Below are 22,535 nucleotides of genomic sequence, written 5' to 3' on the forward strand. Positions count from 1 at the left end.
ACCTTATTAGCTATACTTTATATATTAATTATAAAAATATTTAACTTTTTAATAGTATAAAGCTTAAATATTTATAATATTCTTTTTTTAAGTTATATAGCTTTATATAGCCTTTAGAATTAAATCTTTTATTTCTTTTAGCTCTTATTAAAGGTTAACTAATATAGCTGTTATTTGGCTAATTAGAGCGTAAGGCAGGGGGGGCGGTACAGAGGTCACGTGTCAATAGGTGTACCGGGTCCGGTACAGGTATGGGTTCCCGGGGCGAAGAAATGGTTTACATAATGATCTTTAATTGAAGGTCAAGAAGAAGCTGTTGTGCTGTTACTGTTGCTGATGACAGATGCACTTCAAAAGGAGACAGCGCTGTATGTAATCTATCTATACATACCTTACCTGCTTACCTACCGACTCGTGCTGTATCTTGACTAGTGTCTCGCCGAATCAACCTGGGTCCAATTCCGGAGTATGGAGTGCTGCAACCCAAATCCATGGTTCAGGGAATGCAGTAGATCGACGTTGCGACCCTCGACACAAAGGATCTAATAAGCCGTTATTGCACGAACCCATAGTCTTAACCGTCTTGATATGATTTATCTCAACTCAAAGAGGAAGGAAGAATATCTTTCTATCGTGGTCAGAACGTGGCAGCGCAAATGGTGATTCAGAGGTAATATAACTTGATGAGCATACCAGAAACTCATATGCCAACAGTTTTCTTTTTTTACTTACACCACGAAACAACCTCCAGCCCCGACTGCAATTGAAGGATCACTGAGCACGCCGGCTCACATGTGGCTCTTCTCCTCTTTACCAGGCCATTATCGAAACATTCACCTCCAGTGTTGTGCGAAAACTACAACCGACGCCATCACGCTCAGAGTAGCTGAGATCCATTGGAGTCTCCAACACCAGTGTATAGAGTAGGTACCTAGGTAGGTAGTAGCACGCGGCTCTGCCCGGCTGATGTCCGTGTTCGTGATGCCGCGGATCTTTCGAGTGCTACACAGTAGGAACGAGACCTGATAACTTTCTCAATTGGCAAGTCATAAACATGCGATCAATTCCAGATTCTGGTGACAATGGATCCATATCTAACAAGACGGGACTGACGGGCCCAGACAATCGGAATTGCTAGCCGGAGCTTGGCCTAGCTTCAGAGCACTAGGTACCCAAGCTTTCTTGGCCGTGTTAGCTAGCCCATCAGAATGTCCCATGGACCCCCGTGCGCCGTGCTCCCGCTGTTAGTGGACCACCAATGGAAGACAAGCTTCTGCCCATGTGGCGTCGACCCTTGGCTGTCGGTTGCACAACGACACTCATTTTTCTGGGGACGACTTCTGTCGATGCAGCTCCTCTTCTAACTAAGTTATTGCCAACAACTGGCGGCTTTGCGACAGGCAGCGTGCAGCGTGCCTGTCTGTGTGTGGCTAGCCTTACCTGCCTACTGTCTACCTACAGGTCAGGTCAGGTAGGCACTGTATCCATCCATCTCCATCCTCGCCAGTTTGATGCGGGCCCAAACATATGTGCTAGCAACCTGCGAATGGCCAGGCCCCTCGTTGAGTCAACCATCCGTGGAAATTCACCGCGCGCTCGTCTATCTACTTTTTTTTTTCTCCCTCTCTCCCAGCACGATTTACGATGGATGATGCTGGCCTGCAGCTGGTTTATGGGACGAACACCGGGGAAAAAACAGACACACTTGCTTATTAGCTCTAAAACTTCTAGGAAATCGCCTTGAACTTTGATTTCTCTCCTGTCCTATCTTGGGCTGGTCTGGTCTGGTCTATCTTGTTTTGCCCTGTACATACATACTGTTGTTCCAACATCTTCGGTGCAATAGATATCTGTATGTACGTGAGCTCCAACTTGACCTCATCCAAGGTTGGGACCCTCGGCTCCTAGAGCCCATCAAGCACACCATTCACTGTACACTACGTACGTACGGATACAGATACAGATACATTACTGGAACTCCCAAGGCCTAGTTTCCTGCTGTCGTATCAGAGGGGCAGACGAATGCACCAGCGGCTTCCGGAGCTACCCTTGCCAATCTAGTGCTTGAAGTCTATCCCGACTGAGTGTACATACCTTACTCGGTGCCTCCACGTTGTATCGCTGCCCTATTGTTGAGACTCTGCCTTTGCGCCGGCCCAGGCATTGGCGATATCAGGACCTCGACAGCCAAGAGCCTGCCGAGCCGCCATTCCTCTGTCAACATAGGCTTCCACACAGCAGACCTGACCGTTCGTTGCCCAAGTTTAACCAAGCCAAAGCGTGTCAACGGCTTTAGGGCTGGTCACTGGGATCTTCAGGAAAGCGCAGCGCCAGCAGAGACCACTCGCACCTCCTGCGCCGTTGTGACCGTGTCATGACATGTCCCCACCGCTCGGTCAGTCAGATCGCCCTCGACTGCTACCAGCGACAGCATGTCGTCCTCGGGCTCGTCCTTTACTTCCTCGTCGCTCGGTCGCCCACCAACATACGGACGAACATACGTCAGTCCGGTTGATTCAACCTGGACTCCCACCTCCGGCATATCAACCATTTCTGCTCCGACCACCGAGGGGTCGGGAACTGGCACCTCGGTACTCGATTTGGGACCCCCGGGTTTCCAGGCAACAATGTGCGATTCTCCCGACCCGCTGCGGTTGATATGAATACGAATGACGTTTGCATCTGGCTGACACTGGGATACATCTAGAATCCTTTTTCAAGATACTCCCGACGAACGAGTCGTTTACTTGGGGCCTTGGGAAGTGGTGGGTTCTGAGCAGCGCCGTGTTCTATGGCAGGGCAGCTACCAGAACGAATTGCTCGAACACTTCTGTATGTAGACTTGGCTGCTGCTTTCCACATCCACATCCAGCGTCAGCTAACTCAATTGACTCTCAGTGCCCTCCGATACACCCTCCGACATATATCCTCATACGCTCCACTCGCGTCATCGCCCGTACTATGACCCTTCGGACATGGAAAGATATCTCACGTTTCAGGAACCTCACCGGATTCGATACACAACGGATGAAGGTGTTTGTATACATGACCAGTACGTCACGATCAGATATGAGTTCACGACAGTCGAGAGCTCTATTCAATTTCAGGGAGATTTGCGCAGAAAGGACCTGGTTGATTTCTATGACGTCGACGTAGTCTGGACAAACGTCCATGGCCGCACAGATGGCTTCGGCAAGGTGAAAGGGATCGGTGCGATTCAGAGACTCAAGCTGTGGAGGGATCGATATACGACTTTCCACTCCCTCAGCGTGTGCGCGAATAAGACGGATGGCCAATACCGAGAGTATGATATTCACTCGTTCGACGGGGAACTGCGCGGGCGGGACGACCGCGCAAAACAGCTTCGACTGAATGCGTCTGGCAGGCGGCATACTTCGGGCGATGACCAGCACTCACACCGACGCTTCTCACTGCCGCATCGTATGCGATCTCGAACCAGAACGAATGATTCCTCCGAGCCAAGATCATTGCAGCAGCCGACTCTCGACATACGATATCTGGCCATCCAGTTTACTGAGCGTCAAGGTTAGAATAAAGAAAAAGAGGGCTCCCCTTTCAGGAGCAACGGCTGCCCTGGCCGAATCTCCAAATCTGTCTCCCGACATGTCAGCTAACAGTCAGACCAGCATACCGACGATTCATCGAGACATGGCTTTATTGCCACAGTTCAGACCGTGAATTCAACGGCATCCCATTTCCACCAAACCATTTCGAATTGCCCTCGCCGCAGATTTTGCCGGGACATTCTCCCGATTTACCGGTGTCAGGATGGCCGAACCACATGCTCGAATCGGTGCCCGAACCCTCGGATGCGGCCGAAGCTACGCCTTGAAAAGGTCAAGTCCGAGTCAGGTGCCATATCAGTATCTTCGACCAGTTGCACCACCGAGACGAGCCACATGCTCGTGCTGCAGTGCGTGGTGTCCAAGTGGGGTGACAGTAGACTTGACGTTGACAGCCCACCCACACCCTTTCACCTGTCAGAAATGAAAGCGCTCATCAAACGCCGCCCAAAAGGGCGATAATCAGCAGCCGCCCTCAGGGGATTGGCCAGAACGTCAAGCAGAGGCTATCAGGCTGTATACCTCATGTCGCTATCCGTGGGCAGACGACGGGGAAATGCTCGGGGCGCCCCCACACCGACTCTGAAGACCCCGCGGTGCCTGGATCGTATCGTACCATGGAGCTGTGTCGTCATTGAGATGCACAACCCGTCATGAATGGAAAGTTGATAAACTCAACTCAAGCTCCCCTCTTACCTATGTAGCATCCATCACTCACTACTGCTGCCACTGCTCCCCCGTTCCTGATACACACTCAACACCAAAACATTGACCCCTTCAAAGTCGCGCCATCGGTCATGAAGGTCATTCTCGCCATCAATGCCGGCTCCAGCTCGGTCAAGATCTCTGTCTACACTGCAGATAAGAACGCAGAACCTTACCAAATCGCAGAGGCCTCAATTGGCGGATTGACTGCCCCGCCAGCAACGCTTGCTTATACGCGTCGCGGTGAGAAGGTGGTCAAGGCGAAAGAGGTCGCCGAAAGCGTCAAGAATCAAGAGGACGCTTTCGACCTTCTCCTCAAGACATTCATTGATGACGATCAACTCAAGGAGATCTCTTCAAAGGAGGACATTGCCATCGCCAGCCATCGCATTGTTCATGGCGGAGACTATGATCGGTCGCAAGTCATTACTCAAGATGCCTACCACCACCTTGAAGAACTCAGCGACCTGGCACCACTCCACAATGGTGTCGCCTTGAGCATCGTCGATACTTGCATCAGCGCGCTACCCAAGACCATCAACGTCGCCTGTTTCGACTCGCAGTTCCATACAACTATCCCTCCACACATCTACACCTACCCCATCGACCCAAAGATCGCCAAGAGCAATCGCTTGCGCAAGTACGGATTTCACGGTATCAGTTATGCATTCATCACAAGGGCCGTGGCCCAGTATCTTGAAAAAGACGTCGACAGCTTAAACATGATCGCTTTGCACCTCGGTAGCGGTGCCAGCGCCTGCGCCATCAAGGGCGGCAAGAGTTGGGATACGAGTATGGGGCTAACACCTTTGGCGGGCCTTCCTGGAGCGACTCGAAGCGGCAGTGTTGATCCTAGGTAAGGCGCTCAATCCTTCAAAAACACAACAAAAAAAACACAAAAATACCCTTAGCCCAGGGCCTAAGGCCCAGAACCATGCCCCACCGGATGCAGCGGAATGCTACTCTCATCAGATCATACATGAGATCCGGAACCGAGGGGTGGGATCAGGGTCTTCCTTTCTAAATTAAGGTTCTTGCATGCTGACCCTTGCCAACCTTTACAGTCTCGTCTTCCACTATGCCTCCGATGTGGGGAAACTCTCCCCTGCATCCACCAAACATCTTCACATTTCAAGGGCTGAAGAGATCCTCAATAAGGAGAGCGGCTGGAAGTCCATGACGGGCACCACCAACTTTGGCGTAGTTGCCGAGTCAGACGAGCCCACCCACCGCCTAGCCTTTGAAATCTTTGTCGATCGCATTGCCGGCTTTGTCGGCTCTTACTTCGTGACCCTCGAGGGTCGTGTCGACGCTTTGGTCTTCGCTGGCGGCATTGGAGAGCACAGCGCCAAGCTTCGATCTGCTGTCGTAGAGAGGGTTGCCTGCTTAGGCTTTGCCCTCGATGATGTTAGTAACCAGGAACCTATCAAGGATGTGGTCCAGGAACTCGGCAAACGCGATGCCAGGCAGCGGGTGCTCGTCTGTCAGACAGACGAGCAGTTGGAGATGGCCAGATTATGTGCAGAAAAGGAGGATATATGGTAATAGGGAACCGCACACGGTACCAGAATTATGAAGCATGATGATAATTAGTTGCGTAACGATACCGGATGATTAGATGATCAAAGCATACAAACATATATAAAAGAAATTAGATTTTATTTCTACTTGTCCATGTGTAACGTGGTTGGCTAGTATGTGTGTTTTGGAAATGTCTCAGGCTTGTCAGAACATTCCATGTGACAAAAGCTCAGATGCACATAAAATGAATCGAGTTGCCTGCCAACAATCAGGTCATTGGCTACCAAGAGTATACCATAAATAAGTGCGACGAAGTGGATATCTGTTTGTCTTTTGGCAAAGCAGAGTCTCATGAGTGTTGTTCTACTTCCGAAGGTAGGTAGTCTGAATAGTTAGTACTTAGGCGATAAGCTCACAAGGTATTGCAATGTAAACAGCAATTCAACGTTAATTATACTTGTGATAGAAAGGATTTATGCTACACCATTGTGTAAATAAAGGTATTCTATCTCTTCACATCGACTGACATCACAAAAATGCTAGGAGAAGATGAGTATAAAAATTCAAGATGGTATCAATTGTGTACAGTTCATGTGTTGAATCCAAGATGGAGGCACCAGCGATGGCGCCCATCCAACTCCTGAGGACTACACATAAACCTGCCTCACTGCCGTCTAATTACAGCCGTGAGGGGCAGCGACCAAGTGTGTACTATGCCGCTGTCTCGTCTTCTTCCACCACCCATGCCCCTAGAGATGCCCGATACAGGCTTGAATGGGCCTATCCCAAAAGATCTTATAGTTGAACAAAAGTTGGAAACATCAAATCGTGAAAACCCCGCCAACGCCATGCGTTTTTTGCCCTTGAGTTTGAAACTCCCAGAGGGCGCATCCTGTCGTCGTTTATCTAAACCGTGTGCCCTTTACGGGAGAACCGTCCGTGTAAGCAATCGTATACTCGCGACACCGTCCAATCCCAGACACCTTTTGAATAAATGATAAATAGAAAAGGGAAGAAAATAAACCAAACCCATCCAAGTGGAAAACGCCTTTGAATCCGGGTTGCTCTTCGTGTATTCATACAACGCCGTAATAGAAACAATCCATTTGAAGAGGATAAAAGTGCACCGAGTCTGTGGGGAGACATGAGGGGAATAGGTTGTGCCCCAAGGATCAAGTCGACAGGTGGAGTAATTTGTGTGTAGAGATAGGATTTGCCAGAGGATTAAGATTATCAATAGAGTAATGCCTGAGAAAGAAAAAAATCTGTTTTGGAAGGAAGAGAATGCCAGGGGTGAAAGATCCAGCATTGTCCACATCAGATGCCTGAACCCTCCTGGCATGCTACGGCCATAGCGAGGGCATCCAGACCGCTAGGTGTCCTGCCAGCAACAGGGCGGTTGAAAATGGGCAAGTTGCGGCCGCCTAGATCCCAAGATCCACTGTTGACATTGGGTGAGGCCAGCGGGGGTGTGGGAAGGGGATAGGGATCAGCGTCGCGTCGAATCCTGGACGAGGATGTGCGGCTTGCGGAAGGGCGCCCGGATATAGAGTTACGACGAGCGTCAGCTAGAGATGTCCTGTGGCTGCGCTGGCTGGTAGAAGAGCGAGTCTTATCCTTGAAGTGGGTTTCGAGATGTTGCTTCATGTTGTCGGCGCGAGTGAACTTCTTCTGGCATCCGGCAAAAGTACATTGAACAGCTTTCTCTGCAGTGTGAATCTTTGAATGCCGCGAGGCATGACCTGAGGTGGTGAAGGTCTTTTCGCAGCCATGAGTGTCGCGGTACCTGCAGGGATACCTCTTCCCGGGGCGCTCGGGCATAGGCGAGGATCGGGGCTGGCTGACCATCTCAGCGTCGTATGAAGCTGAACGGGTGCTGTCTGCGTATTGGGCATGCTTCGCCTCCATGTTGTAGTCCTGAGGAATTGTGTACATGACCTGTTGTCGAGGGTAGTAGTCGACGTTGGGAGTCAGAGGAGAAAGAGGATCGTTGCTCATTTGAGAGTCATAAGAGTCAGAACGAAGGAGTTCGGGAGTGTTTGGCGAAGAAGAACTGCTGCCGGGGGTGGGGTATGATTGAGTGAAGGCATAGCTGGAGTGAGAGTGGAAGCTAAGAGGTGGTCGTTGTGTTGGCTGCGGCTGCGGCTGCTGTTGTTGTTGGGAAGCAATTTCGTCGTTGAGAAGTGAAACTCGTCGACCAGCGGCGTTGATTGCGTGCATTGTCATTGCGGCAGTCACTGTGAACTGCTCTTGGTAACGTTGATAGTTGCAGTAAGATCAGTAGGACGCAGTTACTGATCAGATCAGACTGGGGAACTTTGATGCGCCTGGATATGATTGCAGCTCCGAGGGAAGCAAGGCGGATCCAAGTAGCGGGATGGCTAGTCGCGGAGCTTGTCTGGACTCTAGGGGACCGAACGAAGGGATTGACAGCTCAGAATCGCCTCCGCTTTTTAGAACACGAGACTGATGGGTTTCTCGTGGTCTGTTGCGTGCGTGTTCCTGAAAGAAAAAAGACAGGGGTCCGGTAGTGGTAGCGAAGGGAGCAAGGAGCTGATTGATTATGGCGGTGTCAATTCTGCAGTCTTGGTAGTAAGGAAGCAGAGTAGTTGGTCGTTTGTTATCAAGTTCATGTATTGCACAGAAAGCAAGCAAAGATCTGGCACAAGTGGTGATTGTTGTTGTTTGGATAATGGAGGTTGCCGAGGAATCCAGGAGACAAGCCAGAGCCGGAGCCAAGGAGCAACGATAAAACAGACGGAAAGGGTGACTGGATACACAACACAAGAACGGATATAACAAACTAGTATCCGTTGATGATCAGTCCAAGATGGAAGCAACTTTGTGAGACGAGAGAGTATCGTAGTAAGTAGATAAAAGTATGAAGAGTGAAGAATACCAAACAAAGCGAGGCTGGAAATGATGGATGGCTGGAGCTTAAGTTTATAAGTAAGTAACCCGTTGGATTCGCAAGGAGGAAAACAAGGGGAGTGGGAGAGAGTACGTACAGAACGGAGGGAAACAGAGCACACGCCTCTTGGTTTTGGGGGGGTATTACGGGCAGTAAGAGCAAAGAAGGGAAAAGAAGGGATAGAATTGGGGTGGGAATCAAGCATGGGAATTTTTGCGCAACCCCATCGATCGATGAGATCGAGAAAAATGTCGAGTCTGAAATGAGAGTTACGATTAATGGACGTAACTCGGGTAGGTTGGCCTGGATGAGCCACACACACCCTAGAGCATGGGGCCCACCAGCAACAGGCAATGGTGTGTCGTTAACTCCTTTTTTTTTTCTCTCAGTGTTCAACTTTGATGGGGAAGAGAAGAGAGGGGGGAGGGGGTGTGAGGAGCATTGTGGCACTGGCCTCCAAAACGGAACCCTGGGCTGACATGGGAAACTCTCCAAAGAGGCACCTGCCCTGAGAGTCACCAGCAAGCTCCCGCTCCCCCTCACTACAGTATTTGTCCCTATGGTAGGCCAGCCAGGGCTCGCGGCCAGGCTGGTGCAACCGCTGAGACGGGTTTGGCCGGAGCTTACATACTAGAGAAACAGTGGAGGTGGTGGTGATAGTGGTAGCATCCACTAGCCACCTCAGAGTGATGAAAAAATAAATGCACCCGACCTCACCTATGGACCGGATTAAGAATATGGTGGGTTATGCCTTGATTTTCCACAGGGACCTACGCAGCCAACTTGACATTTCGAGGCATGTAAGGACAGGAGGAACTGCATCAGGTATCTACAAGTTCCTCTCTCTGATCGCTTCTTCTCTGTCAAAGCAATAGGTAGGTACTCCATTCTCCTGGTTTCTTCTATTTGCTGCGGCGCGATTTCGCGCTCTTGTTTTTGTCTCTTCCTTGGTAAGTGGGAACACAGGCTGGTGTGGGGTGGCTTGCCAGGGACGAAGGGGCCTTTAATGGCCTCCAGCTGCAACCACCGAGCTCTTGCCAGGGTCGATGAAGGATAACCGCCAAGGAACAGCAAGTGAGAGGCGGCCAAGGGCTTGCTTTTGACCTTCTTTTAGCGCAAGCCATCTCTAGAGTCCTTTTTACTGGGAACACTATCCCCCAAATAGCTCTCGCTCAGAGAAGCAGCTGTATGTACAGTAGTCCTTCACCTCACCTCCAGCTTCCATGTAATGTCGATCATTCGCGACCGTCTTCCTTAGACTAATCACAGCCAACGGATGGATGTCGAATATTGTTGAACTTCACCTTGCTTTGCTTTGCTTTGCTTTGCTTTGCTTTCTACTCAGTCTTTTGCTGCAGCCAGCGACTTCCCTGCTTCCTTGCAGGGCTTTCCACCCTCCTGTCCCATTGCTACCACATAATACGCCCTGTCTTAATTGACACTGGACTCACCGGCGCCCACTCGGTCGGATGCTGCGCCAGGAAACATTTTCTAATCACAACGCACAACCCAATACCTCTAAACTCAAAGATGCTGTTCTTTGATTTTGCACTTGGTCGAAGATCCTTCAGTCGGCCGCATCGAGCTGGCCGCGGCGCGACACGCTCATATTACAATACCTACTTTAGTAGTGTCAACCACGGTAACATTAAGTAGGTATCTGCGCACCGAGTGCGGTCCTGCTGATATGAGTTGACGACTACTGCACCTATCCTACGGAACGGCACTCCGGGACTTGGACCCTGATTTCCAAACTGTAATCTCGATCCCTAGGCTTGGGGCGTCACCATGACGGATAGCCGGATCACACGAGCTAGCGAGAGAGTACCTGGGACCCCGAGACACCGTACATCTTCTAATCGCACCATGGTGACGTCAACTTCGCAACAGTAAGCCATTAGCTACAGGTCCAGACTTTCAGAAAGGGACGCTACTCCGTACAGTAATCGCTGGATCTCTGGCCAACTGAGCGACTCCAGCTCCAGGTACTGGCGACCCTTGGTCATTCATTATCAGAGTTATAGTTGACGGTTACACAAAAGCAAAACGGACCCAAGCACAGTACATATTGTATGACAGACACTTTCCTATACAGCTCATGCAGGGCTTATTCCTGTCACTTTCAGGAAACTGTCCGTACTCTGTAGGTTGGACCCTGCAAATCCCCTGCCAACCCAGGGGCTTGCAAGAAGACCGAGACACAGGCATCGTGTATTGTGAACTTGCACTTGAAAAGCCAGTCAGCTTTAGGTCAACTAAACCATCTACCTGACCTATACAATACAACATACATACATACAGTGTGGTGCTTCATGGAGCGATGGGGCTTCGGTCGACTTTTCCCCGCTATTCACCCATACTCGTCCCTCTTCAACACCAACATGCTTATCAACGACCTTCAGAAGGAGGGGCAACGGGAGGCGAGAAAACTTAAAACCTTTATCCTACTGTACATGACAAAAACAACTGATCGAAAGTACTCCCAAGTTCACATCAAGTTTAGTTGAATATGTGTATCACCTTCCATAGCTTTCTTGCTCCCTAAGGGGCTCATGCGAGGCATTGAGCAAAGAGAGGCGTCATGGTGACAACGTCTGGCTGGTGAGATGAAAGAACAGGCGCCCCTCTAGCAACTGTAAAGAAAATAAAACTGCGGCGCTGACCCACTAATAAGACATCTGCTCCATTTGCTGCCCGCAACCAGCAACGGGCTTTGGGGTGAGACGAGGGCGGGCCAGAGTGGATCATGTCCGGGGCACGTTCCCCAGAGCTAGAGTGGCTAGTAAGGCACAAACACCCCTGGATGCTACGCTGCGCTACCCTCAGGGAGCAAGAGAGCATGAGACTTTAGAAGAGAATGCCAAAATAAACTAGTAAAGACTCATCTAAGCTTGGATTAAATTGCTTAAGTCTTTTTGTCATCTAGGATTGAGGTCTTAAGCTTTCTTACCTACCTACCTAGGTACCCCTGGCTGCGCTGCCTGAGTTGCTTTCAGCACCAGACTTCACTGAGCGTGTCAGGCTCTGGTCAGCTTCGGAAAGCAGGTAGAAAGTGGAGGCGGCGGGGGGCGGACGAGAATCCCCTTGACGCTAACGCTTCCAGGGTCGTCCCCAAGGGTCCCCATTAGGGACCGGGGTTAGAAACTCCATCAACCAATAATCGGAAAAGATCGAGAAAATGGCGATCAAGGGAGCTTTACAATGGTTCTGGGGTGGGGAACGACCCAATGCCAACATTTTCACTGTTTATGACCTGCGCCAGCTGCAACCGCAGCAACTTCTACCTAGAGAGGTTCGGCCAATTAACCCATGACAAGTACCAGAGGGTGCGAAAACTTCAGTACAGTCCTACAGCAATGGAAGCAAACTGAACAGCCAGTTCTTCGTTGCCAAGGTTTTGCAGGTTTATAGTGCTCGAGCGGGATTAAACCGAATATGTAGCTTTGGTTTTAGAAGCCACATGGCAATGAACAGCATCATTCAAAATAAGCTGCGATCCATAATGTTAATGCGTGCCGAGGAGTGAATTCTCTCGTCAAACCTAGGTCGTATTATCTCTTGGCCAATCAACCTTGTGCGGATGCCCTCCGGTAGTCACCGTGAGAACTCTATTGTTGTTTCTCTTCCATCCCACAGCGCCCCATCAACACCTCAGTGCCAGCCAGAGTGACTGACTGACTGCCTGCGATCTGTTTGTTTGGGCGCGGACCTAACCCCGGCCGCCGAAGGGTGCCGCAATGGAGTTGACGAACCCTGCTGAAGACTCGGACTTCCACTCAGCACTCAGCTCAGGTGGTTGTTGTTTCCCCATCTCGGCAAGATGGGGTTTGTTGAAGGAGGAGCCAATGCAGCCGATGACACCCGGCGACACTTCCTGATAACCTGATGAATGAGGAGGTTTCCCATATGATCCGTTGAAGCTGACTGGCTCAGTTCTGACTGATTCGATTGACCCTGGCTTCTGACTCCTTACACCCCCTCTCTCTTGAATCGCCAGATTGACTTCCACTTTGCAGCTGCGTACTGCTGTACCTTAGTACATACCTATGCCAACCAGGGTCTCTTTCTTGACAACAAGGACGAACTTTATGTTCCGTGATCCAACACGAGCAGGGTGTTCCTCCATTTCATCAGCACAACCTCGATCTCAAACCAATCTCTGCAACCTTCCGGTCGTTTTGCTCCGGATTGCCAATCGCGTCCATCGGGCGTGCTTCTTGAACCCTGAAGCCAGCCAGCATTCAGGGTCCCTCCATCATCATCAGTTGAGAGACGGATGTGTTTACGGATACAAGCAGACAATTCATTATTTTACAGCACTTCCATCGCGCCCCATTGACGTCACAACTCCTAGCCGAGCTATCTTGGCCAAATGAATCCACTGTCTCTCGGTCTCTTCAAGGTGGAATAACTCCTGTAGGGATCATCAAAGTCGATGAAAACGATGAAATTGTTGGATCTGATATGTGATCTGGTTGATTGATTGATACGTTTCGCTACAGCGACGTTCGTCTTTCCAGCTGTGGATGGATGACAAGGACACCAAGCCTTGACAGGGCTTTCAGGGATCTGTCTAGGATAATGAGCTATCGCTTGTAAATGACAGGCCCCATTTGTGCATGACATTTCTTCTCTCCAAGTCTGATGACGCAAATGGTCGGACCAGGCCGAGAGGTCTTGGTCTGAGCAATCTACGCCTACCTACGAGCACGATCTTGATGACCTGCTCGCGGAACATTTGCAGCGGGAGTACCTTCATCATCCAAAACGGGCCACGGGACGGAGACAGACCTTGCTTTAGGGTCGAACACTGACTTATCAAAAACCTCCAGGGAGTAGGTAGCTGGGTCAGACTCAGGCTCCGTTAAGCATCCGGCATCCAAGATTTGCCGTCTCATACCGACTGGGGAACAATCTTGATTTCGGACAGCAGGGCCACAGCAGAGTTTCAAAGCCGACCTAATGAAGCGGTCGGAGATCGAAGTGCTTCCAGAATACTGACTAGACTGGCTCGGATGGATATGCACCGGCTGTACTCGATCACAAAAACCATGGAGGCATAAAGGATACGCAGATGACCGCAGGGTTGACTGTGTCAGGCAAGTTCCTTGGTTTACTGGGTGTTAGGGGAGGGGAAGCAACAAGGGTCCTGTCTGTCTGATCAGCGGGGTGAAAACGAATGGCGGCAGCATGAAGCGCATCGGCTTCCACTGAGTGCGATCGAGCATCGTATGGGATCGAGTCAACGATGCTCAGTTGAGATCTGAAGTCAGGAGGGGGATCGGTCCCTTTTGACTTCTTAGGCAGTGCCCTGCGTGGAGTGTGCGTGGTCGGATGCCCTGGCAGGCCAGCCTCATCGGTCCCGTCCGCGTGGCTCTCGAGGGTCCCGCCGCCTCAGCGACCGAGGGGCTTGAGACCAGATATCAAGGGTTTTCAGGGAGTCAAGGAGACAAGGGGAGGGGCGTGAAAACATGGCGCCGGTCCGCCAGAGAAGAGGGCCCGTACTGCACGGTACGGTGAAGTACATACGAGGGGGATCAGTCTAACTTCAGGGACCCCAGCGATCATCCATCTTCTTCTAATTCCCCAAGGACAATGTCTATCTTGCCTGTCTTAGGCAAGGCACGTCTCCCGGGCTCCAGAGAGAGGTCTAGGTGAGCAGTGAAGCACACATGGCGAGCGGGGACCAAGGAGCAGGCATCATCAAATAACAAACACTTTTAGTCTTAGTCCACCTGGTTAGTGTTGCTAAAGATGACCTGGTGGAGGGAAGGTGGTTTAGGGGACCTCGTCTGTGACGCGCCGCTGAGCCATGATGCGATGCCGTACCCTCTTTCGCTTCATCAAGCCCTTCTGCTCGGGACGCCTAGGATCACATTGACCAATGATGTAACCAGGTCGACAACACCCTCGTTCCTTTGGGGTAGATTGTCAGGCACAAGCGGCAACCAGCCGTACGCCAAACCAGTCAGCCGGAGCCAAGCAGGTTGTCCCAGAGGTCTCACCAGCCAGTGGGAGCGAGTCCGGCCACGACGGGGATTTGCTTGGTCGTTGGCGATCCTCGTCGTCTACCAACCTAAAGCAGGCTAATGAGGTAGGGTAAGGTATTGCCGAAATCTCTCGGGGTATCATTTTGTTCTTCAATCTTCTCTGGGTCATGCAAGTGCGTGCCGGGCTATCACCGCCTTTCTTTGTGTATGGCATCAACTTCGATATGTTTCCACCACTTATGTACATGTTAATCTACACAATGTTACATTCTCCTTGATGGGGCCTTTACTGTGTTGTATTATTTTATCTTATTTTATTTTATCTTGTCAACTCGGTGGTGGTGATTCTTTAATCTTATCATCTGTAGGTCGAAGAATTTGTAGCTGCCTTACCTTAGTGCCTACTAACTCGTTCACGATAGTAACTAGAGTTCACTGATCCTTGTATTTTTACCACTTCGTGTTGCTTCGATGGTGGCACGGTGAAATGATGATGGTGTATTTTCTTCTTCTTCACATACTGTTTACAGATACATGAGCTACTCAGAAACCAATGTAATAATATGTCACCACTTCATCATAATATTTTCTCGCACGAAATCTGAAAGTCAACCGTGCTGCACAATGTAGCTGTTTCTGTTCGGTAATTCTATTCTCAGCTAACCTAAACCCACAACATCGCATGCATTTACTCTCCTTTGTTTTACAATACAGACTATCACACACAGATAAACTGGTGCTCTCCAACACCCCCACCTATCTTCTTGATGTGTATGGTGGCATTGCCTTGTCATATTGATAAAGTCTAGGCTGTTGTACATGTCAACATTCTTTGCGTCACCATGCCATACCGTGAATTGTTTGGGAAACAAGCAAAGGGACAATCGATCAACCAGGCCGACATTGAGGGTGCGCCATGCCAACTTTGCGGCATTGTAACAGCTGGAGGAGCAATGGGTCGTCAAGAGAGCACTGAGACAAAATCCTCATATCTCGATACCCTGAAACAGAAGTTTCTGGCGGTGTGTCGGTATCGTATCCTTGTCGAGACAGTAACAACTACAATACTAGCTAGTGCCTATGCACAAACTGTAGGCACATACTGTTACCTTGTAACTGTGGCTGTGTCTGCGACTTGATAGCCAACCTGGAACTTGTTTTTAACCTCAGCCTGAGGAGCAAAAAACGGCCGCGCCATGTCAGCGTACATACATACATGCATACATGTCTACCTACCTTAGGTAGGTACGTCAGGAATATAGGAACATGACCCTAGTGTAACTGCGAATGGAAAGGAATACCTATGCACAGCACAAAGGGCCTCTCGTGATGCGACGTATAATCCTTCCAGTCAGAGAAAGGAAAGGACCAATATGCCACGACCATGTTTCCCGTTTGACAGGTCACGTTGATGGTGAGCTTTGCTGATCACTGTCGATCGATCGAGATTTGTGATTTATATTTTTTCCTTGGTCAGCCCGTTTTTAGACCAAACACCCTGGTGCCCGTGTCAACTACTGGCTTGTATGGAGTACTGTACGGCAAACTTGAATCTACTAACGACTTTGCCTTAGTTTCGAGCTTTATCCAAACCGGTTTCTCAACATTACGGTCTCTTTCTTAATCACATTCCGGATCAAGGACAGCATGTCGTAACCAGTCAGACTCATTCGAAACTACCGGAGATAGAGAGCTAATTACCTACTTTCCCATGCTACTCCGCTCCTGGGACTCGTAGATCCTCTCCTTGAAACGCCGTTTTCGCCAAACACCTGCCCGGAATGAAATGCCCGCCTGTTTCTTACCGTACACTCTTCCTTCGACTTATTCAGTTGGTAGCACCCAGGGCACCGTAGCGATTTCTGCGCGCGGGGTCGCTGTAGGGACCGGTTCCCCGAACCGCAACCTGTTGTAATACATGACCACCATCGGCGATGATCATCAGGATGCAAATGTTCGCTTTCCCATGACAACGCTGAACTTTTCCACGACGATCAAGCCACGCAGTGACACCCAAAGCACCAAGTTGACGCGGCGTAAGAATGATACTCAGGCCATAATTATTTTGATGCTGAGGCACTCGTTTTGGTTGACCCTGTATCGACACGTTTGGCTGCTGGGAGCGCCGGCACCTTGAAAACGCTTCCACCCTCCGACCCCCCGACCTGTGTGAAGCTGCCGCCCTTGAACCAGCGGTCCTCCTCGGCCTTGCGCTTCTTGCTGAGCTCTGCCTGCATCTTGGGGTCAACAAGCTCCAGACCCTGGACGGGAGTGAATGACAAAGACGATGCTGTGCCGGTTGCTGAACCGATGGTACTGCCAACTCCCGAGGCTCGTAAGCCGCGCCCTCGTAGATCAATGTTAGGTGCTTGGCCAAAGCCACCGATAGACGATGCAGCACCACCCACGGTACTGTTTCCGCCCCAGCCCTTGTTTTTGGCACTGAGCTTTGCGCGCGTGCGCTGGTCGATCTGCGTACTGCGAATGCGGCCGTCGTTGGACTGACCAATCATTCCCATACCAACAGTTGACTCGCCAGTGCCATATCCAACCTCCCTCTCCTCCTTGCCAAATGCCATGCGGTTTTGTTGCTTGCGAAGATCAGTCATGGCCAGAGCCTCCTTAGCCTTGCGAGCGCGTCGTCCACCTCGCTTGCGGGATGGCTTGTCGTCTGGCACAGGGAGCGCACGCTGTCCTTTGTTGGGAGGTGGCTCAGTCAGTTTCTCAAGGCGTTCAAGACAAGCTGATTTGAGCTCCTCTCCCGTGGATCCATCAGGACTGGAGTGCGTGCGATCAACCCGGGCCGCCAGAACCAGCTTGGCCGACACGATTCTCAAGGCCTGCTTCTTCAGGTCGGTGGGAATACCTCGGATCATCTCCGAGTTGTAAAGGTAGCCCTGCTGCCGAACACCTATATTCGTAGCAAGCCCCGAGTGCTTCTTCTTGGATCCCCAAGAGGCGATGTTACAAGCAGGCGTCTTAGAGAGACCCGTCAGTCCGCCTGCCGCGTTGAGGAGTTGGGCCGCCGTAAGAGAACCAACAAGGGCTGTCAGGTTTGGCGCAAAGATGTTCATGCGCGACTGCACGTACTCGGCGAGAGTCTGCTTGGCCTTGTTGAGGGCAATAACCATATCGCATGCCTTGTAGACACGCTGAAGCTCTTCGGGTGTCATCTCGTGGCCCTTTGATGTGGTGGCCTCCACCGTCACTATCATGAGTGACGGCCCATCAAGGACAGACTTGAGGGTTATTCCGAGCGGGTTGTCAGTCGAAGTCTGCAGGGCCTTGATACTCTCCGAATCCAATGGACCATTTCCGATGATGGCAACGACTTTGGCATATTCGAGTGGCGTCGTGACAAGTCGCTCGAGCTCGGGAAATCTCGTCGAGTAGTGGTCGCGAATGAACTTATGAACGAGGACAACCTCGCCATCGATCTGGGTTGAAAGGCTGTTGGACTGCGTCAGAAGATGATACTCGGGATGATCTTCGATGTTTCCGACGTTGGTATTCTGCGTCGCGGCTTGCGATCGGTAATGTGCGATTCTCTGTAGCGTCCGAGGCAATACGTCAGGGCTGTCCGTCAAAACAACTGATGTAAACGAATCGTCCATCAAGATGCGACCGTTTGATGCGGCTCGGTTTGAAGGGGGCAGTACTAACCTCGAGAACTGGCTCAAGCGTTTGCATGAGACTGGCAACGCTTCCAACATCCTTTACTCCTCCAAGCTGCATCTTCTCGACCTTTACTTTTGTTGCTTCGGAGTCTTCTCTGTCGTTCAAGCCACCATCTGAATCTTCATCGTCCTTCGTCTCAGCATCGCCATCCAACTCCATGGCGTCACGGTTGCCGGTTGCTTCTTCATCCTTGATGAGGCCATCGTTGAGTTCTTCTTCGGCCTCATCGCCTGAGCTTCCAAAATCGTTGAGGAGGTCGTCTGCGACAGTCGACATAGTGGCGTCGTGTGTAGAAAGGATGCTATGAATGAGCAAAGGTGATTGTCGCGAAATACTTTAGTAGGCAGGTTGTGGAGTACATAGGTAAATTGTCTTGACTGACTACCTTACCTTAGTACCTATAAATACACTTCCAGGCTGCGAGGCTACTGAGCGCCACACAAATAAAGTGGGACTTTCTGTCACATCGAATTGTAATTGGTTCGCTGCCCTCACACTTTTGCGCCTTGCTCCGTCGCGTCGCTGTTGACTTTCAACTTTACCTCACCTTAAGTCTCCTTTTCATCTAAATTTTGGTCACACCAAAAATAATTGCCATCATCAACTTTGAGCCCTCCAAAGCTGGAGATAGTACGATGGAGTCGTCCAGAGGGCCGCCGAGGGTGAAGAACAAGGCCGCCGCGCCTGTTCAAATCAGTGCCGAACAGCTCTTAAGAGAGGCTGTTGACCGTCAAGAAGTTGGAGTGCAGGCCCCCACTCAACGATTTGCTGATTTGGAAGAGCTTCATGAGTTTCAAGGACGGAAGAGAAAAGAGTTCGAGGACTATGTGCGACGAAATCGACTCAACCTCAACAACTGGTTGCGATATGCTCAGTGGGAGTTGGAGCAGAAGGAATTTGCCCGCGCCCGATCCGTCTTTGAGCGCGCACTCGACGCACATCCCAACAATGTCCAGCTATGGATTCGGTACATCGAGTCGGAAATGAAGGCGAGGAACATCAACCATGCACGAAACCTCCTGGATCGTGCCGTCGCTCGCTTGCCGCGCGTTGACAAGCTCTGGTACAAATATGTCTACATGGAGGAGATGCTGGGCAACATTCCTGGAACCCGACAAGTATTTGATCGATGGATGCAATGGCAGCCAGATGAGGCGGCATGGAGTTCGTATATAAAGCTTGAGAAGCGGTACGGCGAATTCGAGCGAGCAAGAGAAATCTTTCGGACCTTTACCATGATTCACCCTGAGCCCCGGAATTGGATCAAATGGGCCAAGTTTGAGGAGGAGTTCGGTACTAGTGACCAAGTGCGGGAAGTCTTTGGGGAGGCTGTGGAGGCGTTGGGAGATGACTTGGTCGATGAGAAATTGTTTATTGCCTATGCTCGTTTCGAAGCCAAGCTAAAAGAGTATGAGCGCGCTCGTGCGATATACAAGTATGCCCTGGACCGACTACCAAGATCGAGGTCAATGATTTTGCACAAGGCATACACAACATTCGAGAAACAATTTGGCGACAAGGACGGAGTGGAAGATGTTGTGCTGTCCAAGAGGAGAGTGTATTACGAGGAGCTTATAAAAGAGAACCCGAAGAACTACGACGCCTGGTTCGACTACGCAAAGCTCGAAGAGACTTCACAGGACTCTGACAAAATTCGAGATATATACGAGAGGGCTGTTGCTCAGGTTCCACCAACAATGGAGAAGCGGCACTGGAGGCGATACATCTATCTCTGGATCTTCTACGCCATCTGGGAAGAGATGGAGGGACAGGATGTTGAAAGGACACGGCAGATTTACAACACGTGCTTGGGGCTGATCCCACACAAGAGGTTCACGTTTGCCAAAATCTGGCTCATGGCGGCGCATTTCGAAATCAGACAGGGTGAACTTACCGCAGCGCGAAAGCTTCTTGGACGCGCAATTGGCATGTGCCCAAAGGATAAGATCTTCAACGGTTACGTTGACCTTGAACGCAAACTATTCGAGTTCGTGCGGTGTCGCACTCTGTATGAGAAGCACATCGAATATAACCCAGCAAATTGTCAGACATGGATCAAGTTTGCTGAGCTTGAGCGCGGTCTGGATGATCTGGACCGTACACGCGCCATCTTTGAGCTTGCTGTCCAGCAACAACAGCTCGACATGCCCGAGCTTCTATGGAAGGCGTATATTGATTTCGAGGAGGAAGAAGGTGAATACGAGCGTACGCGAGATCTTTACGAGCGCCTCCTTGAAAAGACGGACCACGTCAAGGTCTGGATCAGTTACGCGCACTTTGAGATCAACATTCCCGAAGATGAAGAGGAGGAGGATGACGAGGAACAGCCAGTCAGCGAAGAGGCGAAGGAACGAGCGCGCAAGGTATTCAAGCGAGCACACAGGAGTTTGCGAGACCGAGATCTCAAGGAAGAGTGCGTTTCGCTACTCAACGCCTGGTTATCATTCGAGCGCACGCATGGCTCAGTAGAGGACGTGGAAGCTGTACAGAAACAAATGCCACGCAAGACGAAGCGCCGAAGAAAGCTCGACGACGACTCGTGGGAGGAATACATCGACTATGTCTTCCCTGCCGATGACAAGCAGGCTGCCGACGTGTCCAATCTTCTGGCCATGGCGCAGAGCTGGAAACAACAGGCGGGTGGAGGTTTTGGCGCATGAGATTGAGCATTCGGCCACCAAAGCTGGTCTACAGTGCTGTGCCCTATAGAGAGATAGAGAGTAGGTAATGAGTATTTATCACGATATTAACTGGGGCGTCAGTTTTTGTATCCAATCGCGAGAATATGCGCCATCACACAACACAGGACTGCATGGCGTAGGGAGCATAAGCCTCTTGTCCTTGCGCAAAAGCGATTAACTCATCTCTTTCAACTCCGCTTAGCTTAGGCTGTGTACCTTGGAAACCACCTTGTGATCGAACGACCTCAGCTGCTTGGCCGAGCTATCAGTGAAGTGGACACTTAATCAGTGACGTCATGGCTCGATGACGTTGCAGAGCTGAGCCTCAGATCTGTTAGAAACAAGAATCTGCACACTAATTCGGCCAGGGTGCAAGTATCGTGGGGTTTATTGGACTACGTACGGGGCATCAACCTATGAGCGACAGGCACAGAACAGTGATTTGGATGGAAGACTGTAGTGAGATCAAGGGAGAACAAGCCGTTTTTTACTTTTGTCCATACCTACCTAATTGTAGGAAGCCGCTGTCATTCACATCACCCAGTCGCAGCTGAATATCGTTTCATCAACACCCAAAGACGTAACAAGTTTTATTATAAGCCAGAGTCGTTCATTATAGGTCATGATTCGTCAAGGTATTCTGGGGGCCGGTAAATCGACCCCCATGAACCTCATCTGCTATCCAGCATAACAAGCTGCTCATCCAGATATCCAACATGCATGGCAAAAGGAGAAGAAGAAAAACAAACACATCGTGCCATCCCATCCACATACATCTTTTCGTATGCCCATATACCTTTAACTTTCAAGAGACGTCTCGCCATCTTCACTCAGGCCCATTCCTGATTTCTCGTCGCACTTGGTCCAATCGCCGAGTCTTGATCTGCAAGCCCCCCGTCTTTCCAAAAAGCCGTTCTTCCCGAGACCGCCTACCCGTGTTCCCACCACTTCATCATCGTGCATATAGTGATTTGTTATCACCGCATTTGCGTCCCGATCCTTTCTTACCGCCCCTCTTCCCATCTCGTTGGGTCAGCTCGTGCCATTCTCGCTTGCTTCCCCGTTTTGAGTCCCCTACTAGACCCTATCCCATTCATCAACTTTACCAGAATAGAGCAGCTCATCGTGGGACAGATATGCACGTATGTGCCGGTGTGCCGAGATATAGTTTCGGTTTTGCTTCTGTGCCTGCAGGGATCGGGGCATTGGCTTAGTATCGGCGATGGTCTATTTTAATCATCGTCGTTAGTCTTCGTCTTGAATACACATGTGAAACAAACGTGGGAGAGGTTGCGGGGAGAGAGCAAATCTGCTTCATCTATCTGATGCAGAGAAATTTCAGCAAAACGAACGCCAGCCACACCACGCAGCGCAACAGGCCATATTCACACCGTCTCCTTCTCTTTCTAGTCTTCCCAATCCTCTCTCGGGGGTTTTCATTGCCATGTGTCCAAAAGAAAAACAC

At 50.5% G+C, this 22,535-nt stretch overlaps 5 protein-coding genes across 5 annotated transcripts; 2 read left to right on the top strand and 3 right to left on the bottom strand.

Annotated features, from left to right (window-relative positions):
* Positions 1-2,432: 2,432 nt before the first annotated feature.
* FSUBG_12071 (acetate kinase) lies at positions 2,433-5,834 on the top strand (the record flags this gene model as incomplete). The annotated part of the gene is made up of 7 exons (XM_036676823.1): positions 2,433-2,653; positions 2,708-2,832; positions 2,899-3,546; positions 3,858-3,934; positions 4,289-5,145; positions 5,201-5,299; positions 5,354-5,834. 7 exons carry the CDS (start codon positions 2,433-2,435, stop codon positions 5,832-5,834), a joined length of 2,508 nt encoding a protein of 835 aa, XP_036532438.1.
* A 1,293-nt stretch (positions 5,835-7,127) lies between these two features.
* Positions 7,128-8,036, bottom strand: FSUBG_12072 (transcriptional repressor; the record flags this gene model as incomplete). The annotated part of the gene is made up of 1 exon (XM_036676824.1): positions 7,128-8,036. The coding sequence occupies one exon, from the start codon at positions 8,034-8,036 to the stop codon at positions 7,128-7,130; it is 909 nt and encodes a 302-aa protein (XP_036532439.1).
* Positions 8,037-12,430: 4,394 nt separating this feature from the next.
* Positions 12,431-12,847, bottom strand: FSUBG_12073 (uncharacterized protein; the record flags this gene model as incomplete). Its single annotated transcript, XM_036676825.1, has 2 exons — positions 12,431-12,603; positions 12,766-12,847. 2 exons carry the CDS (start codon positions 12,845-12,847, stop codon positions 12,431-12,433), a joined length of 255 nt encoding a protein of 84 aa, XP_036532440.1.
* A 3,924-nt stretch (positions 12,848-16,771) lies between these two features.
* Positions 16,772-18,665, bottom strand: FSUBG_12074 (U4 u6 snRNP-associated protein; the record flags this gene model as incomplete). The annotated part of the gene is made up of 2 exons (XM_036676826.1): positions 16,772-18,259; positions 18,375-18,665. The coding sequence occupies 2 exons, from the start codon at positions 18,663-18,665 to the stop codon at positions 16,772-16,774; spliced, it is 1,779 nt and encodes a 592-aa protein (XP_036532441.1).
* Positions 18,666-19,024: 359 nt separating this feature from the next.
* On the top strand, positions 19,025-21,049 carry FSUBG_12075 (pre-mRNA-splicing factor clf-1; the record flags this gene model as incomplete). The annotated part of the gene is made up of 1 exon (XM_036676827.1): positions 19,025-21,049. One exon carries the CDS (start codon positions 19,025-19,027, stop codon positions 21,047-21,049), a length of 2,025 nt encoding a protein of 674 aa, XP_036532442.1.
* Positions 21,050-22,535: the final 1,486 nt, after the last annotated feature.

Source organism: Fusarium subglutinans (genome assembly GCF_013396075.1).
Source record: "Fusarium subglutinans strain NRRL 66333 chromosome Unknown NRRL66333_c0000247, whole genome shotgun sequence".
NCBI classification, from domain to species: Eukaryota; Fungi; Ascomycota; class Sordariomycetes; order Hypocreales; family Nectriaceae; genus Fusarium; species Fusarium subglutinans.